The sequence below is a fragment of the Plecotus auritus genome (assembly GCF_963455305.1).
Source record: "Plecotus auritus genome assembly, chromosome: 5".
NCBI lineage: Eukaryota > Metazoa > Chordata > Mammalia > Chiroptera > Vespertilionidae > Plecotus > Plecotus auritus.
In genome coordinates, this window is record NC_137776.1 from 166,047,175 (window position 1) to 166,070,983 (window position 23,809).

General features: G+C 41.7%; 1 protein-coding gene across 1 annotated transcript in view; it reads right to left on the reverse strand.

Annotated features, from left to right (window-relative positions):
• Nucleotides 1-23,809, reverse strand: part of CTNNAL1 (catenin alpha like 1) — a gene marked incomplete at its 5' end in the record, with an annotated part of 45,803 nt that overhangs the window by 9,155 nt on the left and 12,839 nt on the right. Inside the window, 8 exons of the mRNA XM_080668321.1 lie at nt 1,237-1,391; nt 1,492-1,542; nt 3,798-3,835; nt 9,751-9,901; nt 14,257-14,349; nt 16,366-16,524; nt 18,770-18,856; nt 21,214-21,414. Coding sequence (XP_080524447.1) covers nt 1,237-1,391; nt 1,492-1,542; nt 3,798-3,835; nt 9,751-9,901; nt 14,257-14,349; nt 16,366-16,524; nt 18,770-18,856; nt 21,214-21,414 — 935 coding nt within the window. The remainder of the gene's footprint in view (nt 1-1,236; nt 1,392-1,491; nt 1,543-3,797; nt 3,836-9,750; nt 9,902-14,256; nt 14,350-16,365; nt 16,525-18,769; nt 18,857-21,213; nt 21,415-23,809) is intronic.

Consider the following 23,809-nt stretch of genomic DNA (forward strand, 5'->3'; position numbering starts at 1 on the left):
CACTAGTACATATCCCTCCCTCATGTTCCCATCCCATTGAATAGGTGGACATTTATTTATCTTCTCAGACTTTCTGAAAATAAATTGGACACGGTAGCCCTTACTTGTCTTTTTCTCTTGAAAGTAAAGCCACCTTGCGGAGATTCCTGCTCTTTCAGGGGTTTTAAGAGACACAGTCTGTTCCTGTGGAGTAAGATTTCTTAATTCTAGAGATCATTTGTTAAAACCTACCAGCCTGTGGATATAAATTACATTGTCCAATATCAGCTTTACCAGTATAAATGTAACTGCCCCCCCCCCCCATCTGCCTAGTCTTCTGCTTATTTTTGTATTTTGTTCAGACGCTGGGTAGGGTAAGGGAGCTATTTATTGAGCCCCGATGCCCACACAGTAGTAGAGAACCTACCTACTTTAATCAAGCTTAAGATTCCAGACTAAATGGATTACATTTTAGAATACTGAAACAACTTGCAGGTGTGAAGCACTGCTGACAATATTTCAAAATCAAAATGAGTAAAAGAGGGGCCATAACATTGGATAGATCAAGTACTTTCCAGGTTTTCAAAGATAAAAAAGATAGATTTCAGAAAACTAGTGAAATGTTTGAAGTCATTCCAGGAGAAAATTCTAGAACAGACTATTGAGCAGATAACTGATATTTAGCAACATGGTATTACTATCATATACACATACATTATTATACCATATAGGGAGGTTATTATAATGGAAGATTTTGGAATGTGATCAACATTGACTTCAACAGGCATTTGCTCAAGAGTCTTGTGATATGACAAGATGAAGAATGTAGGTCAGATAATTGCAAAGTTATTGAAAATATGTGCTATACAATAAACTGACTCACAGAGATTTGGCACTCTGTTGAGGTGGTAGGCCTAATGGTTCTATTCTTTGATCTGTTTCTAATCAATCATTTGTATAATGATTTAAAAGGCATTTTTTGTAAACTTACTGATGCTGGCTGGGTTGATGTATAGGATAAAAAAAGTAGAATACAAAATTATGAAAAGAATAGGATATAAACCTAGAAGAGGATCCCTACTACATCTAAGTCTTAATTAAATGTGTTCTTGTTGCATTCACATAGTTGACATAAGAACGACATATATAGGCTTTTACCATGCATACGAAACTGACTCAACCTATCAGTGATTTAACATGGCATTTTTTCTCTACACTAGATATTAAATTGATTTTAAAAGATCAAAATATATTTACCTAGTAAATAAATATAGAGAATAGGCCATCCTGGACATGTTCCGCCCATATCCAACAATCTCATTCTCCTGATTCTCCCACTTCTCGATCTCACAGTTGGCATCGGAGGTGAGCAAACCCAGCTTAAGTCCAAGCTTTGCAATCTTGGCTTTCTCCTATAAAATATGGAGAAGATATTTTAATCACAATGATTTTGTTATTACCGATATAAGAGGGAGATTAGAAGTAAGATTATGACAAAGAAAAAGGTCTTACCTCAGAGTCAGACTTCTCTGGCTTTAATGATTTCAGGTTTGCATTATTCTTCTGTGACATTAAAAAGATCAAGATAAAAGATTAAGGTCACTGTGAGGAAATACAATGGTACTAAAAAGCATAATAAAACACCTGTAATAAAGTTGTAACCTAAACATTTTCAGCACACACTTAAAGTATATTAAGTTGTTTAACTTAAAACAAAGAACTGACTGCAAGTACTCTACCAGTATGTGAACTCAGCTTGGAACAGGTAGGTAGTTAGAAATCTGGGGTGAGGGAAACGGAGCAGAAGGACCAAATGACTTTGGCATTTTCCCAGAGTCGTTATTATAATTATTCTTCTGAAATGATTTAATAAAATTAGCCACCCTCTGTAGAGGTCCATCTGCCCCTAACGTTATGACTGGAATTCAACGCCTTTACCCAATGTGCCCTTTGAGGGCTAAATTTCAGCACCCTTGTTTCACTGACATCCTGATTCCCAATTCTTCATCCAGCTTGAATGGAAGATTATATCCAGAATTTAGGGTTTAATATTTGAACCAACATATTGGACACGCCCCTATATTTGAAACACCAAATCTGTTTCTATGTGAGCTATTGGATCTCAGAATCTATTTCCCCGGGAAAGCAGAAAACACTGTCCACCAGTTAGGTTACCAGGCTTGCCCACAGGTGCCTAGACGGATAGAAAGCACTACCCACAGCAATGGTCCTTTGAAAAATATGTTCAGAAGTTCTCAGTGATGGCAGACCAGGTTGGGCATCCCTCTCACGCTGAGATCTGCTGGGAGCTCCCATGGTTGGGGCAGGAGTTCCAGAACAGCTGGGCTCATGGACATAAAGGGTCCAGAAAATGCAGGGAAACTTTTTTTTTTAAGGAAACATTTATTTAAACAACTAGAGGCCCAGTGCACAAAATTCATGCACAGGTAGGGTCCCTAGGCCTGGCTGGCAATAAGGGCCGACTGGGGCCTTCTGGCTGCCGGCCAGGGCCTCCCTTCGTTCTGCACCGCCCCCTGGTGGTCAGTGCACGTCATAGCAAGCGATTGAACTCCCATTCTCCTGATCGACCTCCCGAGGGGACACTTTGCACATCAGCCTTTTATATATATAGATATTCTCTCTCTCTCTCTCCCTCTCTCTCTCTCTCTCCCTCTCTCTCTCTCCACAAAGTATAAATTATAATAAAGCAAAACACTCATGTGCCCACTTAACTTAAGAAACAGATCATCACCAACACCACTGAGGTATAGGTGTACCTCTCTGTTTTTGTTGCCCTCTTTATTACCATGACTTATTACTTCTAGCCAGCTACTGTGTCACCAGTTTTACTGTAGAGCTAAACATCCTCAACTTTTCCCTTTTTTCTACTCCATAGTTTATATTTGCTCATTTAATATAGCCCTTTTGAGATTTTCTAATGCTCCTTACTCTAGAAGAATTGGGAGAAATTAAAGGACAGAAACTAAGTACAGGGAAACTATAAGGTTACGCGCGCGTGCACACACACACACACACACACAAGCTGCCTCTTATGTTCAATAGAAAATAAATGGAGATGATCAATGATCTCTTTGGCTCCTCCTTGTAAAATTGCATCATCTGTATCTTCTTCCTTAATTTAGTAGACTAAAAGCAATTAATAAAGCATTTAGAAAAGATAAGAATACCTACAGGTTTTTAGGTTTTATTTTATTTGGAATTTTATGTTCCATGTTTTCTTTGAAATTGGGTTCTGTTTTCATTATTTTTAGGTTTACTTTTACAAATTATTGTTAAAATATTTTATGAAGATACAGAAAAGGAAATGCCTGAAAAGGTACAGAAACCGTCTTACTCATGCAACCGAGCTTGCCATCTAGTGGACACTATTTTGGTATGCAGTCAGGTACATCAGCTTCAGTTATATAAAGCTGTACATTTCAAGTCTCTAAATATAAACAGCATGGCATAATTTCATCAAGGTAGGAAACATTAAGAAAATCCCTTGTCTATAGAAAATGATTCCAATATGACAATGTGAATTAGATAAAAGATTAAAGAACAAAAAGACCTCTGACTTCAGATTATGGCTTCTTATTAATCATGCAATCTGTTACCTATTCCCTCAACCTCCAAACCCAACACAAATAATCATAATATGAACTGAAACTAGATTTTACTCAGAATAACAACTATGAGCAATCAACATTTAATATCCCATTTTTAATATCAATTATTGGGGGCTGGGTAGCAATAGGCAGCAAGAGCATAACTGAATTCTGAATAAAAAACATTCTGAAATGTACAAAACTACTTACCATGGGCTTGGGAAGTGAAAGGTAGCCATACTTCTCTCCTACAAACAACATATATAACTTAAAACAAATTTTCTATTATTCACATCTAATTTAAAAATATTACTAAATAAACAGGAATGTCAGTCTATTAGTTTTAAAATGTTGGCTATTAATCACATATGATTGAGAAATAAAAGTGTAATTTGATGGTGAACACAGAGACTGTCAGCAGTCGCATCTTTAAGGTACCTATGTGGGCCCTCTCCAGCTCCTGCTCGAACACGGCACAACAGCCACCCATTTCACTCACAGTGAGTGCTTCCACAGCAGCCCGCCCTGATGAACCGGATCTGCAGGACCAGCTATCAGTGTTTGCCTCCTTTTCTGCAAGTACCAGACCAAACCAAGCACAGCCACCCCCACAGCATGTCCTCCCAGTCAGGGAAGAAGACAGCTCTAGGGTACAGATAGGAAGACGAAAAAGAGCAAACAACAATTGCTGGGAACTGACATGTGGCAGGAAGCACAACTACTAAGGAAATAATATGTGGAACGCCCACTTCATCCCTGCCCTTTCATGTTCTGGCTTCTGGGTCACGTATAAAGTCAGGTTACAATGAATGATAGATTTTCTTTTTAAGCTAGTTTGTTATATCTGGGATAAAAATTCAAGGTAAGATTTGAACAGTGATTTCTTTTGGTTTCAAGGAAATTGTGTTCAGCCATAATATATTAGGTGAAACCATATAAAATTGCTGATACTCAACAACTTTGAAATATAAAAACAGCAATTTCATATAGTTCTACCTAATTAAAGGTAATATGTAAAAACACTAAATCACGCCCTTCCTTATGGAATGACTATTACACAAATAGGGCAAACTTGTTCATAACATATTTAAATTTTCATCTAGAACTGTGCTGTTCAATATGGAATCCACTAGCCACACATCACTATTGATCAACTGAAATATAGCCAGTCTGTATTGAGATGTGTAAGTAAAATACATACTGGATTTTGAAGAAATAATACAATAATTGTTAAATATTGATTATAAATGGAAATAATATTTTGGGTATGCCAGATTAAATAAAAATAGTATTAAAATGAATTTCACTTGTTTCTTTTTAAAATTTTCTTGTGCCTCCTATAATTTTTTAAAATATATTTTTTACTGATTTTTAGAGAGGAAGGGAGAGGGATAGAGAGTTAGAAACATTGATGAGAAGGAAACATCGATCAGCTGCCTTTGCACGTCCCCTGCTGGGGATCGAGGCTGCAACTAAGGTACATGCCCTTGACCAGAATCAAACCCGGGACCCTTCAGTCCGTGGGCTGATGCTCTATACACTGAGCCAAACCAGTTAGGGCTGCCTCCCACAATTTTTAAATTACATATGTGGCTTGCACTGTATTTCCATTGAACGAAGCTGATCTAGAAGATGACCAATCATTACAGGTTAGCCTTAATGGTATGTGGAAATAGCTTTATGATTCAAATCATTTCTTTGTAATGGCAGAATTGTAAGGAGATTTAATTAATGGTTTTCTGGTCTCAAACTTGTGAGAGAAAAATAAAGCTTTAAAGAGGAAGTAGTAATTTCCATGCCTTGTCTCCTAATCCTGATGTAAAAAGTGCCAGATTTAGCTGTGAGATTAACAGGAGACTGTCTTCAAGTCACTCAGAACCTCAAAACTCACCATCTATCTTAATTCAAAGTGTGAATCTGTCCATAATACCTCTTAAAAAGTGATCTTAATAAGCCAGAGAAGAGGGCATAATCATTACTTAAGGATAATTAGCTTAGGGGAGCAATCCTATGTTATCTACCCTTGTGACCCCTTGTAGTGCCCATGATCCTGAAATGTTCACATTTACTCTCCAAAAGGGAAAAAATAGCCAACTGTTTCAATATTTCTTATTTCTCCAAGGTACAACAGAGTTAAAGAAACCAGAAGGTAGGGATAAATAAATCCATAAGAGAGCCTTTATATAGTCCGGTCTGCTACATTCCCATTCACCAATCCCTAGTCACCAGCAGTTCCACTCCCTGAGGCCCTCTTTCAGGTACTGTACTTGGCTTTGCTCCACATTCCTAGCCCTCAGTGAGACTCAGAATGCTTGACGATCATTGCAAAACTGATCATTCTTGCCAAATAAGTTGATAGAATAAAATAAAAAAGATGAATCTGAATCATTTTATAATTTTCTCCACACAAGTCTAATTATTGCCATTAATTTGAAGCAGAGTAAGAATATATTGACTCAATTATATTTAGCTATTATATCAAATTAAAGAGGCTGTCTCTGATGAAAACATGTTACAAACATTAGGAATAATTGGAAAAACAAATATTTGTGGAGCACATACTTGGTACAGATATTTGTTTTACAGAATTATTTTCAAAGCACTAAATCCTTTGTGTAATACCCCCTAAATCAAAACCACAATTGTGCCATCTTTATTTCTGAGTTTATACTTCAAGATCAATTAAGCTCATCATTAAGTCCCAAAGGCCCTCTCATCTTACGAGAGTACCAAAATGATTTCTTCTGAAAACCTAAATGAGAAGTACTGTTCCCGTTTTCAATATTCAGAGCTTTTCTGCATCTCTACAAAATAAAACTAATTCTCCAGGGACATATAAGCCTCATCATTTCATTTCACTGAAGATGTGCTACATTACTCCCTATGGGAAGGTCAGTTAGCTTTTCTGGGCTCAATAGGGGCTCTCTATGACATGCTTGATCAGAAAAGAACCATGTCCCCAGACCCACTTAAAATGAATCCCTAACCACTGAAGGACAGTCAGATTAACCTCAGGAGTGGGATTGACAGATTCAAATCCAAACCCAATCGTCAACCTCAAACCCTTCTTTACTTTCACATTCAATCACCAAATCCTACCAATATTATTTGTAAAATTCTCCTGTTATCAGTCCTCTTATTTCCATTTCTATTACCCTCGCACCATCATCTCTTGTCTGGATGGACCACTTCCATGTTCCAGACTCATGTGTTCCCCAAATAAGCTTGTATTTATCCACAAGCATGTTCCTCTTCCTGTACTCCCCATGTCACTGACCAGCACCCCATGCATCCAACCTGCCAGGTGATGAATTACATGCAGGGCTATGAAACAGGGCTACCACACATCCTTAAAAACTGAGCTTAGTCATGTGAACTCTAAAATGGGTCAAACAGAACCAAGGAAACGCAGCTTCCTTAAAGGGGGGATAGAGTCTGCAAGCCAGGAGAGAAGGCTTCTTCCTGACATTTGTCTAAAATAATCGCAAGTTCTAAATGCTGCTACATACTCATCACTCAGGGAAAGTGAAGTCTTTATCTGGTCCCTTCTGATATGAAGGCTATGGAAGTTTGGTGAAAAGACAAAAAGACCAGCCCTAACCGGTTTGGCTTAGTGGATAGAGTGTTGGCCTGTGGACTCAAAGGTCCCGGGTTCGATTTCGGTCAAGGGCATGTACCTTGGTTGCAGGCACATCCCCAGTGGGGGGTGTGCAGGAGGCAGCTGATTGATGTTTCTCTCTCATCAATGCTTCTAACTCTTTCTCCCTCTCCCTTCCTCTCTGTAAAAAATCAATAAAATATATATTTTTTAAAAAGACCAGAAGACAAATATTGATTTTTGAATTCTTTTTTTAAAATATCATTTTATTTATTTCAGAGAGGAAAAGAGAAACAGTGATGAGAGAGAATCATTGATTGGCTGCCTCCTGCATGCCCCACACTAGATATCGAGCCCACAACCTGGGCATGTGTCCTGACTGGGAATCGAAGCATGACCTCCTGGTTTATAGGTCAACACTCAACCACTGAGCCACACTGGTCGGGCTGATTTTCGAGTTCTTAAACAATCCCATGAGGCCCAACTGTGAAATGTATGTGTCTTGAGTAAAGAGAACAATGACCAAACTCTCAGAATGACTTCAAGTATGAGAACACTTTCTCATCGCTTAGCATGTTGTTTGCCACTTAATTGGTTGGTTCCATGATAGTTGCAAATATATCTGATAACTTTCCCAGTTGTGAGAGTCAACATATGCAGGGCAGAGCTCAGGTGGCTAGAATACAGCAGAGGCTTTTCAACGACAGTTATAACATGAGTTACTACAGCGGCAGAGAGAAGTGGGATCAGAAGAATACCCTCCGTGCTCTGGGTGGCAGGCAGTGTGCAGGTGCAAGGTTAACAGGCAGGTCTGTCATAACCACAGAGCAGGGAGAGCAGCCCCGTGATACGGACTCAGCCCAATCAGTAACGGCTAGCTCAGAGTCGGACTTCGTGGAAAAAGCTTTTCTCAAGAGCTTCATGATAAAAAGCAAGGATAAAGAAAGGCACTGTAAGAAACCAACTCTATCTCAATTAACCCAACATAAAGGTGTTGTCTGATATCTTTACCAGTTAGACAGTGGGTGTCCCATGGATAGAATGCAGCAGAGTTTTTTTCCTCCTAAAAAGGAATTTCTGTTCCGCCCTAAGGAGGTTAAAGTAATCCTGAATTTTTTTTCAAAAATATGTTTTTATTTATATTAGACAGAGAGGATGGGAAAGGGAGAGAGAGAGAAACATCGATGAGAGAGAGAAACATCAATCACTGCCTCCTGCCTACCCCCTACTGGGGATCGAGCCCACAACCTGGGCATGTGCCCTAACCCGGAATTGGAGCAGCCACCTCTTGGTGCATGGGACGATGCTCAACCAACTGAGCCACACCGGCCAGGACAATCCTGAATTTTTTAGGATAGGTTACCCAAATCTAAAGAAGACCTAAAGAAGAGGTCTATTACATAATATCCAGCTTGAAAGTCAAAGAAACTACAGTGACCGTGTAGTCTAAAATAAGTCTATGACTTTTCCTGTTTCCAGTCTGGTCTATCCGCTGTGGGGGCGAGTGCTAAGAAAGGCTGGGAGGCCGCTTCTCTTCCTTTCCTAGCCAAGTCCTAGGGCTAAGTGATCATTCTCCTGTAAATGCGGATCAGTTTCATCACTTTACCTTTTAATGTGTGAAACCTGCCTCACATAAAAACCCATGTAACCATAAATACTTCATCAAAGCATCAAAACGATATGCCATTCAGACTAGCTATCACAGAAATCTTTAAATGTAGAAGCATGGTAAACTTTTATTATACTTTACAAATTATGATATATCTATAAAGTCTATACTATTCCAATTTTAAGCATATCAGCAATTATTCTAAGTAAATATTTTCAAAAATATGAAATGTTTAAATGTCCTTAATCAGTAAAAAATATCTAATTTGATGTTATTGTGACTTTAAATGCATTTTATTTTAAAAACTAAGCATGCTTGACACTAACGACTAACAGAAGCCATTTGAAGGGGAAAATATATAAAAATACAAATAAATAACAGGACACACAGTACAATGGGAAATAAACAAAAATCCCAGTTGATGTTAAAATAAAAAGTGAAAATGATGCCCTCCTGCACATTGTACGGCGTTATTCTACATGTTGTAGAAATAATGAACTTACCCACCATAGGAAATATTCCCAGGTCAGGTGTTATCAAGGAAAACGATTCCATCCAAGTGGAAGGAAAGCAATTCAAAAATCAAACAACTACATTCATTTCATTATGAAATTAGTAGAAATAAATCAGATAATCAATGTGTTGCAGAAGAAATTTGTACTAAAACTAAAAAACAATTTAGAAGGAACTTAAAATGGCTTAATGTCAATAGGAAAACTAGAATGCTAATATTAATTCAAAGAAATCTACTATGCTGTTGTACAACAAACTTTACTGCTTTGATACTAAATAAAGGACAAATATTATTTTCATAATTTTTTGTGGAAGATATCTTACTATAAAAATAACTTAGGATATGACAAGATAATTCATTTTGCATCTGAAGTGTGAAATTGAAAAACTAATAGCGTTACAATAAAATAATAATATATTTCAATATGTGGACAGTCTCTCACCTCGTCTTCCTTCAAACACATCATTGATTTCTCTTAGCAATGTTGACATGTCACTAATTTGGGACTCCCACGCTTCACAAAATACATCTAGGTTTTCTTTAGCAATTTTACTAGATGGATGCAATGTCAGTGTTTCAGCAGCAGAAATTATCTGAAGAAATACAATATAAACAAGTGTGATTTTCAAAATCTTAGCTCTTAGAATCACATAACAGACCAAACTTAAGTCTGTACTGTCCAAATCAACTCAATAAACAACTATGGAGTAATTTCCACAGATAAGCCTCATGTTAGCCAATGTGGAGATACATGATGGAACAAAACTTGCTGTTTCTTATAACCCTATCTACAGACAAACAGTACGTGTTATTCTATACAAACCTTGATTCCGGGACCAATTATCTTTTGGGGGGGGGTTGTTTTGTTTTTTATTTCGAGAGAGAAGAGGGGGGACAGTGAAACCAGGAAGGGCCTGGGATAGAAGAAGCCACAGGAGAGAGAATGGGTGGGCTGCTGTGGCTCTCTAGAAAGGCTATGGGAAAGAAGTGAGCCAAGCAGGGCTGCTGTCAGCTCACTGTAGAGTCAGAGAAAAGGAGAATTTGGGGGCAGATTTAGGGGGTTAGCCTGGGACGAGCTGCCACTGCCCATTGCTCCCCTGGTTGCCAGTCTGGTGGGGACCTTTAGAGGAGGAGTAGTAGTAGCAGTAGCAGTGGTGGTGCTGGCAATAGCAGTGGTGGTACAGCAGTGTCGGTATCAATAGTAGTGCAAGTAGTAGTTGTAGCTAGATAGCAGTGGTGGTGGTGGTAGCGGTATTAATATTATTAGTGGAAGAGGTAATAGTAGTTTATGCACAAACCTATGAGTACATTGTAGATATATTGTTGAGATACCGTGTTAGGTGTTTGACATACATTGATATTAATCCTCAAAAACACATAAACAGCCCTCGCTGGTGTGGCTCAGTTGGTTGAGCATCCTCCCACACACTGAGAGGTCACTGGTTCAATTCTGGTCAAGGGCACATGCCTGGGTTTTGGGATCGATCCCCAGCAGGGGATGTGCAGGAGGCAGCCAAACGATGATTCTCTCTCATCACTGATGTTCTATCTCTCTCTTCCTCTCCCTTCCTCTCTGAAATCAATAAAAATTTTTAAAAATTAAATTAAAAAAACAAAAAAGGAAGGTCACCAGTGGTGAAACCCACACAGTTAGGACTGGACTTTATGAGCAAGGAAGAAAGTCACTGGAGAGCTCCCAGAGACAGGCATATCAGAGTTATGCTACGTTCAAGGACAAGCCAGTGGCAGCCTTATGAGCAGAACACGGTCCCCATCTGCAGGGAAGGTGGACACCTGGGCTGGCCAGCCAGGTTTCAGCACTGCCGCCCTCCTCGCCAGAGCCACTGAACAGCGTGCAACCTGCTCACTGTGCCTAACACTTTAAAGGAAATATAAAAATGGCATTGCTAAAGCAGAGAGCCCCAGAAATAAATATAAAGTATCCAAGAGGCATGCTCTATTTCCTAAATAGACAGATTTCCTAAAAATCCCTTTGAAAGACAGATGGCAAAAACTAGGTAAAAGCCAAGGTGATGGGGACAGAAAAAGCTTCTCAAGTTTAGAAGTTGACAACAGGCTCTATCATCATCATGGGGAAGAAAATCTGGCTTTTCCTAATCATTGCTGCAGTAGAAACAGTAAACAGAGGACTGCGACCAGATGATTGCACACGGCAGGAGGGTCACATGCTTTAGTTCTAGTGAAATACACTGCAGCCGAGGCTAGTAGGATGACACCCAGCTGCATCAGCAAATAATGAAGCCTTGGTTTCTCCCAATAAACAGAGGCCCTCTGGTTATAATAAAATGCTCAGCAGATGACCACTGGTGAGAGTTACTCACATACAGCTGTCCCTTGAACCATGCAGAGGTTAGGGGCGCTGACCTCAAAAATCCACGTATAACGATGTAGCTACTGCTTCTATGATAAGCCTTTGCCACTGTTCCCTACAGGAGAGCATATAATCATCCCTCCAACATCCAACGTGGTTCTGCTGGAGGGAACGTACCACCAACTTGCTTTCACTGTTCTCAACCATAAATCCAGGGGCTTGGCATCTATCTTCAATATTGCAATTAAAAGGTAATCCCTTTTGGCTGACCGTGGTAAATGAAACAAGCACACCTGGTATTTGTAATTTGGGGGTTAGAAAGGAAGTTCTGTCCCTCACTTTTCCCCTTAGATTGATTTGACAGGGACAGTATTAAATGGGCTGTAAATGTTTAAAAGGCTTTGAAAATTAGTACAGGAAAGTCAAGAAAAAATAACACAATTTTCTCAAACAAACACCAGACCTTTCATTTCTGCATACTCCCAGAGTCATTTTCATATATATATATATATATATATATATATATATATATGTATATATATATATATATATATATATATATATGTATATGTATATATGTATATTTTAAATAATAACAATTATAGTACATACTAGTGGCCCGGTGCACGAAATTCGTGCACATTAAAGGGGGATTAATTAGAGGAAATAATTTAATATTGCTATTTGCCCTTTCTCTATAATAAAAGTGTCAGAGATGAAAGAAAATTAGTAAAATGTATATGAAAACCTTCCTCCTGTCAGAGTCTGGGGCACACCACGGGACCTAGAGTCAAGTTCCCGCCCACCCACATGCGCCTCAAAACCGCATGAGACTCAGACCCGGCCGCGCCTCCCCCCCCCCCAATTGGGCTAGATCCAGACCTGGCTAGTCCCACCCTTGTCAAGCCCCGCCAGGCAGGAAATGTAGCCTCAGGTCCCCTGGCCCGGTGCCAGGATGGGGGGCGTGGCCTGAGGTCCCCCAGCCCAGACCAGGGTGGTGGGGCATGCCTTGAGGTCCCCCGTCAAGCCCCACCAGGTGTGGGACATGGCCTGAGGTCCCCCGTCAAGTCCCGCCAGGCAGGGGGAGGGGTGCGCAGCCTCAGGTCCCCCAGCCTGGCACCGGGAGGGGGGAACAGCCTCAGGTCCCCTATCAAGCCCCATCAGCCTGGGCAGGGGGGCACGGCCTGAGTTCTCCCGACCCAGCACTGGGGGTGCACCTTGAAGTCCCCTGTCAAGCCCCGCCAGGCAGGGGGCACAGCCTCAGGTCCCCTGGCTTGGTGCTGGGGCAGGGGATGCGGCCTGAGGTCTCCCGGCCTGGTGCCGGGGTGGGGGGCGTGGCCTTAAGTCCCCTGTCAAGCCCCACCTGGTGGGGGGCATGGCCTGAGGTCCCCCGGCCTGGAGCTGGGGCCAGGGGAGCAGCCTGAGGTCCCCTAGCCCAACACCAGGAAGGGAAGCACACCTTGAGGTCCCCCGTCAAGCCCCACTGGGTGGGAGGCGTGGCCTGAGGTCCCCTGTCAGGCCCTGCCAGGTGGGGGGTGCGGCCTGAGGTCCCCTGGCCTGGCACTGGGGCGGGGGGAGCAGCCTGAGGTCCCCTAGCCCAGCACCAGGATGGGAAGCACACCTTGAGGTCCCCTGTCAAGCCCTGCCAGGTGTGGAAGGTGGCCTGAGGTCCCCTGTCAAGCCCCACGGGGGCGGGGGAGGGTGTAGCCTCAGGTCCCTGCTGATTGCTTGTTAAGGATCCTTATGGGAACTTGGCCTCAGCTGTGGGTGCAGCCATCTTTGTGATGGAGTGATGGTTAATTAGCATATTCCCTCTTTATTAGATAGTATACAAATCTGTATAATGCTTTTATGCCCCAACATTTTAACAAAACATTTTTCAATGTTGCTAATTCTAGTTATTATTAAGTTATATTATTTACCTAACTTAAGATAGCTATTTTGTTTCCAGTGGAACTTATTATACGTAATGTTGTAACAAACATCATTTTTGGTTTGTTTGTTTGTTTTGTTTTATATATTTTTTATTGATTTCAGAGAGGAAGGAAGAGGGAGGGAGAGATAGAAACATCAATGATGAGAGAGAATCAATGATCAGCTGCCTCCTGCAGGCCCTACATTGGGGACTGAGCCTGCAACCCGGGCATATGCCTCTGACTGGAATCGAACCTGGAACCCTTCAGTCCACAGGCCGATGCTCTATCCACTGAGCCAAACCAGGTAGGGCTGTTTGTTTGTGTTTTGTTGTAGTTGTTTATCTCCTATGTCCTTAAGAATTACGTGGTCAAAATGTGAATATTTCTATGGCTTGTTACATAGAGATAGCTTACTTTTCAAACATGTTACAACAACCCACATTGTCAACAGCTTCATTAAAGTAGATATAAACTAGGCTCCCCTTGAATGAGCCAATCTCCAGGTTGGCAGATGACCAGATAAACCAGTGGAATGTCAGCTATGTTCCGGCGCTGTACCTAGGAAAATTCCAGAGTCTGCATTTCTCTCGGTAGATTTGGCCTGTAGTTATGCAGAACCACTTTCTCTTCCTTGCACACGATCTGTTATGACACTCAGACAAGACGTAGTATAGAAGGAACAATCTGCTGTTGGTCGTACCTGTTGGCCAGTCACCTGAAATGTCTCCTCTGCATGGACGCAGGTTATTTCAAGAGGTTCTGTCCCAGATACATGTCGCAACAATCGACAGGTCTGCAAGAGAGCATTTCTACAGTTCAACTTCCACGTTCTCGTTCTTCACAAGGCAGACTCATTTTATAATTTATAACAACAATAAAACATGAAAACCCACACGAACAAGTCTTTACATCAAGGAGAAATTATAATACTATACTGGTTACTAACAGAGTCTCGAGGAACAAATAAGGGTACAGAGTATTGTTTCTGTCCTATCTGACCATGGCAAGGTGTTCACAGACTTCTCGGACCAGGAGCAGCCTTTGAAAGGATCTCGCAGTGCCCACACATTTTATGTATAAGGACACCTGGCTCAGAGAAGTGACTTGCCCAAGGTCTTTAGGCTAAACTACGTCAATTACTAAAAGCTAAGTATTCTTCCTGTCAACAAAACCCACTTTCCTTCATGGGAAATTAATTAACACACCTTTCATTGGAGATAACACTGGATTAGGCAAGACCAATGTAATGAGTGGAGAGTCTACCTATATCAGCAAAAATTATTGAAAACCTTGAGGCTTGAAACAGAAAGTTAGAAAAAAATATTTTTTCATCTTTTAAAAAGATTTGCTGCAGGAATCTTATAATTACCAAGTTTGCTTACAGTCATAATATCTGGCTTACAAAAAAAACAGCATCAAAACTATTTTAAAAGGAGATGAATCTACACTCATTTTAAGAATGCTCCTGCCCTGGCCGGTTGCTCAATGGTTAGAGCAACGGCCCTCGGACCAAAGCGTCTTGGATCCTATTCCCAGTCAAGGGCATGTACCTGGGTTGCAGGTTTGATCCCTGGCTCCAGTCAGGGTGCATGCAGGAGGCAACCAATCAGTGTCTCTCTCATTGATGTTTCTCTCTCTCTCCCTCCCACTCTCTCTAAAAAATCAATGGGGAAAATATCCTCGGGTAAGGATTGACAAAAAAAAATGCTCCTTAGCAGTTTTAAGATATAATGAAATGAAGGAGAGGAAGCTAGTCCAGCTGACCTAAAGGTTTCTTCAGCCCTTAGTCTTTGAGATGTGATGAGCAGTATTAGAAAATCTAAAGACAGCTAGCTGGCTCATATTCGTGCATTTATATGCATGTGGGCTAAGTCATACCTTTCATATACAAGGTATACATGGATTGAGTATGTATGTTTTACTAGCAGATCAGATGTCAGACATTCTTAATAGGTGGAAGGCTTAGAATATCAATTAATAATTGGAATTATAACAAAAGTGGCAGGTAAGCACCCGTAACATGTAACAGAGAGCTGGGAAGAACAGGAGACATTCAGAGAAGGCATTTTGTACTGGATGGCTTCTCCTTGTCCCTCCATATTTACCCTCCTTCTCTCAAATCTGCTTTTGTCCTGGGACACTGACCTACATGGTCTGCAGCTATGTTTGGACGGTGGGAACCCCCAGCAATAGACCAGCAGGGATGAGGAGAGTAAGGGCCTTTATTCCCATGTTCTTTCCCTGCAGGGTCACCTGTCTCCATGTCTAGTCCTAAAACCACCTCTCAAGGTGTCTCTCTGGAAGACTCCATGCCCTTCCAGTCTCTAGTAACCACTCACCCCCCGCCCCCGTCAGGGTGGGCATGGGGGTGACACCAGCTCTGCTCTCACTCACCCCAGTTACTGCCCCCTATGTATGCCACTGTAAACAGCTCCTTTATTAAACCATCTTTAGAGGATCCTAATTTGAGTGTGCCATTCTTTTCCTGCTGAGACCCACAGGTTCAAACAGAAACAAGGTCAGACAGTGCCTCTGCCTCCATAGCGCTACTCAGAGACTGAGCTCCCGGGGGGAATAAGGAAAAGATTAATAAGAAGTGCTTTTGTGGGTTCCAGCAGTTTTGGTTGTTTTGTTTTAGAAGCCAGACCGCTGTAAGATCGGAACAGATAAACATAATACCTTTAGAATTCCAAACGAGAGAGAAAATGCTCACAAAAGTTGCCCTGAAACTGCATTGTGTTAACATTCCCTGATGATATACAGCGACCATTAAACCACCATTTCTTGAACAAGTAAACTGATCACTCACCTCGACAAGCTGCTCTTTCTGTTCTGAGAATTTACAGGCATATTCAGCCAAACCTTCTAAATTTCCTTCAACTCCCGTAAGTTTTAACGCTTTTAGAACCACATGATCAGCATGGTATTTTAACAGATCTGCTGCCAGCTGAGTTGCTGTACTGTGAAGCTGCAGGTGTGGGGGGTGAAGGGTGATGAAACAAACAACAAACCATAAGATTTTGTGGCCAAGCACCTCTGAAACACTTTAAAAACCAAAGAGTAGCGACCTCAACACAGCCCCAGTGGAACCTTTCAGGGGAAGTGTACCGTTCCCCGTGGTAACAGTAGCAGTTGTGTAGATCTGGGAGGGGTGGTAGGAACATCTTTGAGGCCCCTGTGTGGGAAGTAATGCTGTTTGCAGAAAAATGAACTTGATCCCTTGTTCATTCTATTATCAATCAGCTCTTTCCCACACAGCTCCTCTCTTACCTTAAAAAATGCTTCTGCTACTCTTCAAGTTAGTGAGGAATAGAACAGTATTACAGCATGGTATCCAAAGTATTAAGAAAAAAATCAATGGTAGTTTGTGATCACGAGTGAGTGTTTTTAAAAATATATTTTTATTGACTTTAGGGAGGAAGTGTGGGGGGGAGAGAGAGAGAGAAAAAAAGAGAAAGAGAGAGAGAGAGAGAAATATCAGTGATGAGAGGATCATTTATTGGCTGCCTCCTGCATGCCCCCAGGCATATGCCCTGACAGGAATGGAACTGTGACCTCCTGGTTCATAGGTAGTGCTCATCCATTGAGCCAGTTTTTTATCAGACTTTTGAAAAAGGATCAAAGTGGGATTTAGTCAATAAGGTAGTCACCACAATTTGATTGAACACCTACATCATGGCAGGTACTGGGTTAGAGCCTGGGCCCACATGACAAATAGGACACAACCCTCCCCTCAGTGGGGTTACAGTCTATCCATAGTTGTTACCCAGAACTTTATTCTTAACACTTGGGTCGCAGGAGAAACGATACATAAAAGGGTAACAAAACCTCCAAGGTTATATTTGACTTTGGAGTGCATTTTAAGCATGGCCCACTCACACTGGATCTCTTTGGGTACTATTAACTCCAAAGTCTTCTTATGCTGACCTTTAAAACAAAATGTGATAGGCCCTAGCCAATTTGGCTCAGTGGACTGCAGGGTTCCGGGTTCAGTTCTGGTCAAGGGCACATTCCCAGGTTGTGAGCTTGATCCCGGGTAGAGGGCATGCAGGAGGCAGACAATCAATGATTACCTCTCATCACTGATGTTTCTATCTCTCTCTCCCTCTCCCTTCCTCTCTGAAATCAATAAAATTATAAATTTAGAAATAATGTGACAGGTTGTTTTGGGGTTCTCCAGAAAGAGATCACTTTTAATAACACTGTCCCCAGAAAAAAAAATCTGACCTTGAGTGGAGCCTATTTGAATGAAGTGATTTTTTTCCCCCTGGAAGTAATCCAATGTCAACTCAAATTACAGGACTTGCTATTAAATTAACAATAGGCAGTCCACATTCACGCAATCAAGTGAGAATAATTAGTCAGAAACAAAGACATTAAAATGCCCCTTTTTTTGGAAACAAAATACCACATGAGAATTCTAAAAGACTTTGTTTAGCCACCAGGGCCTTAGAGAATAGTTAATGCCAGCCCTTATTTTACAGACTATGGAAAGGTGGAGTCGCTTGTCCAAGGCCACGTAAATTTTACAATTTATGACCAACCCTAAGGGAGGAAGGGGGAGTAACATCAATTCCTGCTCCGTGCAATGTACTGCAACAGCTTTATAGACGTTATCGCCAATAATTCTTACAAAATTCCAGGTTGTTGTTGTTATACCCATTTCAGAGGTAAGAAAAATGAAGCTTGTGGAAAGCCACTCGGCCTCGGGAATTTTGTGCTCTTCTGATAGTCACATTTCTAACAATAGTTCAGTTGAAATTGAATAGGCGGGTGGTGGTGGGGGGGGTGGTTAGGGTTTGTTTAAACCATAGAAAATGGTATCCTTCTATGTTTAATAGGATGTGAAAATGAAGATTTCAATAGAGGTCGGTACCAAGTAAGATGTGAAACAGATCACCATGTATATAATTTTTATTGCTGAACAATATTTCGTTTAGTCATACCAAAATCTGTTTCATCAATTCTCAATGATGAAATTTTAGGTTGTTTCCAGTTTGGGACCGTTATAAGTAGAGCTGCTGTGAGCATTCGTGTACAAGCTGTAAGACTGATGGCACCAATAAAATGGTGGCTTCAAAATAACTAGGTCAAAGGAAAACTTTAAAAAATTATTTTCTGTGCACAGCGACATACTAATGCATTTTCTACGTACCATACACAACATGAAAATTTGCAGAGTTAAAAGAGGCTAGATTTCAAACTGTACTTACTTCTTTCTTAAGTTCATTGAGGCCATGACTGATTTTCAATATACTGAGTTCCAGCTCTTCAGCGATGCTTTTTGTTCTCTTGCTTTGCTAACAAATTTAAAAAGTATATACATAGGGTTACCTCATCTTTTTCATCTGATGACTCCAATTTTACTTGAACTATAAATTATAATAAATTTTTAATATCATTCTGTGCATTATAAGAAAAGTAGACTTAAAACATTTGCCTGTTTATGGTTAGAATAGAAAATAGAATTTTAAGTATTTAGTTATATTTTCCCACTCTAACTATAAATGGGTTAATTTCTAAAATCTAACTTTCTTAAATAAATTCATCATGTCTAAGACTAAACTATTTTATCTTGTACCTAGGATGCTCATCATCATTCTTGACCTAGTTAAAAATTAAAACACGAATCCTTTTCAAGTCCTTACACCTTCTCAGATCACACAACCTAAATGAGACCCCCTTCTTACCCATGTTAACCCTCAGTCTAAGTCGTCATCCCAGTATGCCATTACATGTTTCCTTTTTTATTTGTTTGTTTAATGTCTGTCTTCCCCACTAGGCATTGGTAAGCTCCATGAAGGCTGCGATCATATTTAATTTGCTCACCACTGAATCCACAATCCCTGGCACAGCAAATGGAAGGAAGAAAGTGTTCAGTTCTTTGAATGAATAAATCAAAGTTAAATGTCAATATCCTCAAGAAGACATCTTCATTTTTCTCCATGAATAAAAATCCACCCCCTTCAAATCCTCTCAACACACGGTCTGTCCCTTCTCTTTGGACACTTACATAGCTCTCTGTACTTGCCTCACCCCACCCCACATTCTTCTACATTGCAAAACTCTTGCAGGCAAATATTTTATCTTCTTCATCTTTAGATTTCCAGTGCCTGGCATATAAAAAGCACATGGTAACAACTGAAATAGATGAATGCGTGAACAATACATCTGGAATGCAGAATTGGAGATGCCAGTGCTTGTAAAATATGTGAAAGGTGCTACTTGCAAATCTAAGTACTAATAGACTAAGATTCCCAACACAGAAAGCATTTCCTCACAGAAACGTTTTCCCCTGAATGTTGGGCTTACATATTTAACACAAAGCAATCTATACTTCAGATTAGATATCACACAGATCATTCAAACTAGACAGAAAATATTGCTTTCATCCCTGACACTACTCTACCCTAGGTTAACTTTTCCTGCTAATGTGAGCATTTGCCATGCTGTGATGCCAAGAAAATATGAGAGAAATCTTCATTCATAAATGAATGTATTAAAGGAAGTAAGCTCTGCTCTGTTCAGGACATTCCCAGCCACATTCACCCTTCCTCTTCATCTTTACTGCCAAAGCTTTCCTTTGAGATGTCCAGATTTGTTCACTCCATGATATATGTTCCAGATTTGTTCACTCCATGCTATATGTTCCAGATTTGTTCTCTCCATGCTATATGTTGAAAACCATGTTAAATACCGTTTTGACGCAGCCAAGGTCTAAGAATAAAGGTGCCAGTGTCATCTCGGGCTTCTGTCTCTCAATGTTGTAACCCACCCTCCATAAGGCACCTGCTCCCTGTGCTGTCCCACCTCTGCCAGCCTTTGCCTCTCCTGCCCTGAGAGCTGCCCATGTTTTACGTAGACCACTAGCCTCTGAAGGCTCTTTAAGATCTGCCCATAGACCGGGAATCTGTGCGAGGGTGAGAAACCTTTCACCGGCCAGCAGGATCTACCGTCTTCACTGCACCTAGACCTCAATAAGCTTCCTAAGTCATTGTGTCTGCAGACCAGCTGTCCTCAGAGGGAAGAGCTGTGCACATCTGAGTGCCTCAAGTAAGACTCAGGTCCCAAGACCCTCAAGGTGGGGTCTCCTCTGCTCCTCACTCTGAAGAAGCATTTTGGGGAGGAGGTTCCAGAGGTGAGTTTGGTGGAAGAGCATAGACAACAGGGTGAACTGTGATGGTGATGGTGGCACAGAGTCCAGACTGGCCAGGATGGGAAACAGGCTGGGGATGTCAGGTCCTGTGAGTGCTGCGTTGATGGTAAGGGTGCTTTGGCCAAGCAGGAGGGAGACGAGGAATGAGACGCCCTTGTCTCCCACTGGACCACATCCACATTCCTGGTGATGTGGTTAGCGTCCCCATCTCTCACAACTTTAGGGGAGAGCTACTAGACAAAAGTTACTTCTATGTGCCCTAACCGGTTTGGCTCAGTGGATAGAGCGTCAGCCTGCGGACTGAAAGGTCCCAAGTTCGATTTCGGTCAAGGGCATGTACCTTGGTTGCGGGCACATCCCCAGTAGGAGGTGTGCAGGAGGCAGCTGATCGATGTTTCTCTCTCATTGATGTTTCTAACTCTCTATCCCTCTCCGTAAAAAATCAATAAAATATATTTTAAAAAGGAAAAAAAAGTTACTTCTATGAAAGCAGGTTCTTACAGCTTGCATCCACACGGAGGCTAACTGCTGGAGCTCCGCCCGCGAGTGGGCCGACAGGTCCAGGATGCGCTCCCTGTGCTCGTGGCTGGTGTAGGCGGAATCGGTGAAGTCCTCCGTGCGCTCCAAGACGGCTTCCAGCGTCGCGGAGAGATTCTCCTTTGACTGAAAATAAAGATTCTCCCGAAGAGCTTCTATATTCATCTGAGAACAAAAACAACGTACATCCACGAGTCAATGTTCCCACCTAACTAAAAGGGACTGTGGTTTCTAGCAGTGCCCAGGGAGGCACGAGCAATTTCTTGCCTGATCTGGGGGCTCAGGGGGATGCAACCTCTAGTGATGACTACGTTCTCCACTAACCCGGGAGGACACACGGCTCGGGAGCCCCCGACGGCCACGCAGAGCCTCGCTCCCATAGCTGTTAACACAACATTCCTGTGAGGTCGGTGAAGGCAGGAAGAGCATTAGCATGTAGCAACCGATAGAAAACATGAACCCGCCTCCAGGTAAAGGATCTGCTTCTGAGAAAATGCTGAGGCAAAGTCCTAGAAAATGCTGCACCCAAAAAAGAAAAATGTCCTGAGCCCAGGGGAAGGGTGTGGAGGGTGGAGGGTATGGGAAGGACTGGGAAAGGATTCAATTTTTCCTTAATTCATTCAGCAAAGCTCGACCATTTTGTCTTATGTCCCCAACAGCACCTCCCTGACCAGTATCCTTGGTCAGGGGGCCTGGATAATCTCTCTTAAAGGGTGAAACTTCTGATATTGCCACCCCTCTCTAATTGGCTCCTCACCACCTATAAAATCAAGTCCAAAACTCTATGGTAAAACAAAATCCCCAGGGTCCTGCCTTTATATATCTCTCTAACAGTCTATCTCACCCCCACGCTCACTTCACCACCTGGTGCTTCGAGTTCCTTCACTGTGTGACAGTGTCCCTCCCTGGACAGCCTTCCTCCCTGTCGGTTTTCTAAGATACGCTACGCCACCTCAACCTCATGTCACCTCTAGCTCATGAAACATATCACAGAAACAACTGGGGCCAGGAGGCAGCAAGCGGTGATGATCCAGGCTGTGTCACAGTGAAGGTGCTGAGGAAAAATGGCTTATATCCGTTTAGCACGTTAAAGTCCTTTCACTCATACTCTTTCAAGTTAATCTTTACAATATTAAGATTTAGGAGGATCCAGAGCCATAGGGGACTGCCTGCTGCCCCTACTCCTCCAGTATCCCTCCATCATATGTGGACAGAATTGTTTTAAAAATATGTTTTTATTGATATTTTTAGAGAGAGAGAAAGGGAGAGGGAGAGAGAAACATCAGTGATGAGAGAATCACTGACTGCCTCCTGCACACTTCCTACTGGGGATTGAAACTGAAATCTGGGCATATGCCTTGACCAGGAATTGAACTGTGACCCCTGGTTCATGAGTCAGTGTTCAACAACAGAGCCACATTGGCAGGGCAGGTGTTTTTTTTTAAAGGTCGGAAAGAACATGGATCAAAGTGAGGTATGGAATTGACAATGAGGATCTGAGAATTTGAGAATTTCATAAAAATCAGCCATGTTGACCACAGCATTTATATTAAGGTTTTTTATTTTCCTCTTAGAGAGAATATAGGTGTGGTTTTTTTTTTTTGGTTTTTTATTATATTTATTGGGGTGACATTGGCCATCATGAACATATAGGTTTCAGGTGTGGGTTCCTATGTTACAAGATCTGTATATTGAACTGTGTGCCCACCTTGCAAAGTCAAATCTTCTCCTGTCACCACATATTAGGATCCCCTTCTCCCCTACCCCTTCTTTTCTTTTTATTAAGATGCGTTTTTAAACAGTAACTTGGTAAAGTTATTTTGTTGAAGGCCATTCATTTTTATGGTTTCAGAAGATTTGTCCATATATTCACAGTACCAAATGCAGTAAAATATTCCCTCTACAGGTCATACTCTCCATCTGAAAATAGGTAAGATGCCGAAAAGATAACCACGGGTAGCCAGACTGAGTCTATTCATAGCAGCTCTGCCCTCCGGATGCCTGCGGTGAGAGGGTCAGCGCGGGCAGTCTCAGTGGCCACAGGTGCAGCGCTGCCCCAGTGAGCCCGGCAGAAATGCGGTGTCAAGGGGCAAAAGGCCTGGCTTGTTTCCCTATCCTCTGACCTTTGACAAGACAGCTCCCCCTCGGCCTGAATAAGAAGAGGGGATTAGAATAATAATCTCTAAGATCCCTTTCAAAAACTCTAAAAGAGAATGGTCCTTCCTTGCAGCTTCTTTCCCCTCGGGAAGGGATTTAGGGCAGGACTGGCAGCATATAAACAAACCAGAGGTATAAGCTGGAAGGTCACAGGCATTGGGAATAGAGTCCTGCTTTTAAAAAAGGACTCCACCACTTATTAGCTTTTCTCCTAAAACAATGTGGGTATAATAGGCCCTGGCCAGGTAGCTCAGTTAGTTAAGAGTACCATCCCGATAAGCCAAAGTTTCGGGTTTGACAGCTCGTCAGGGCACTTACAAGAAGCAACCAATGAATGTATAAATCAGTGGAACAACAAATCAATGTTTCTCTCTCTCTTTTCTCCCAACCTTCTCTCTCTCTC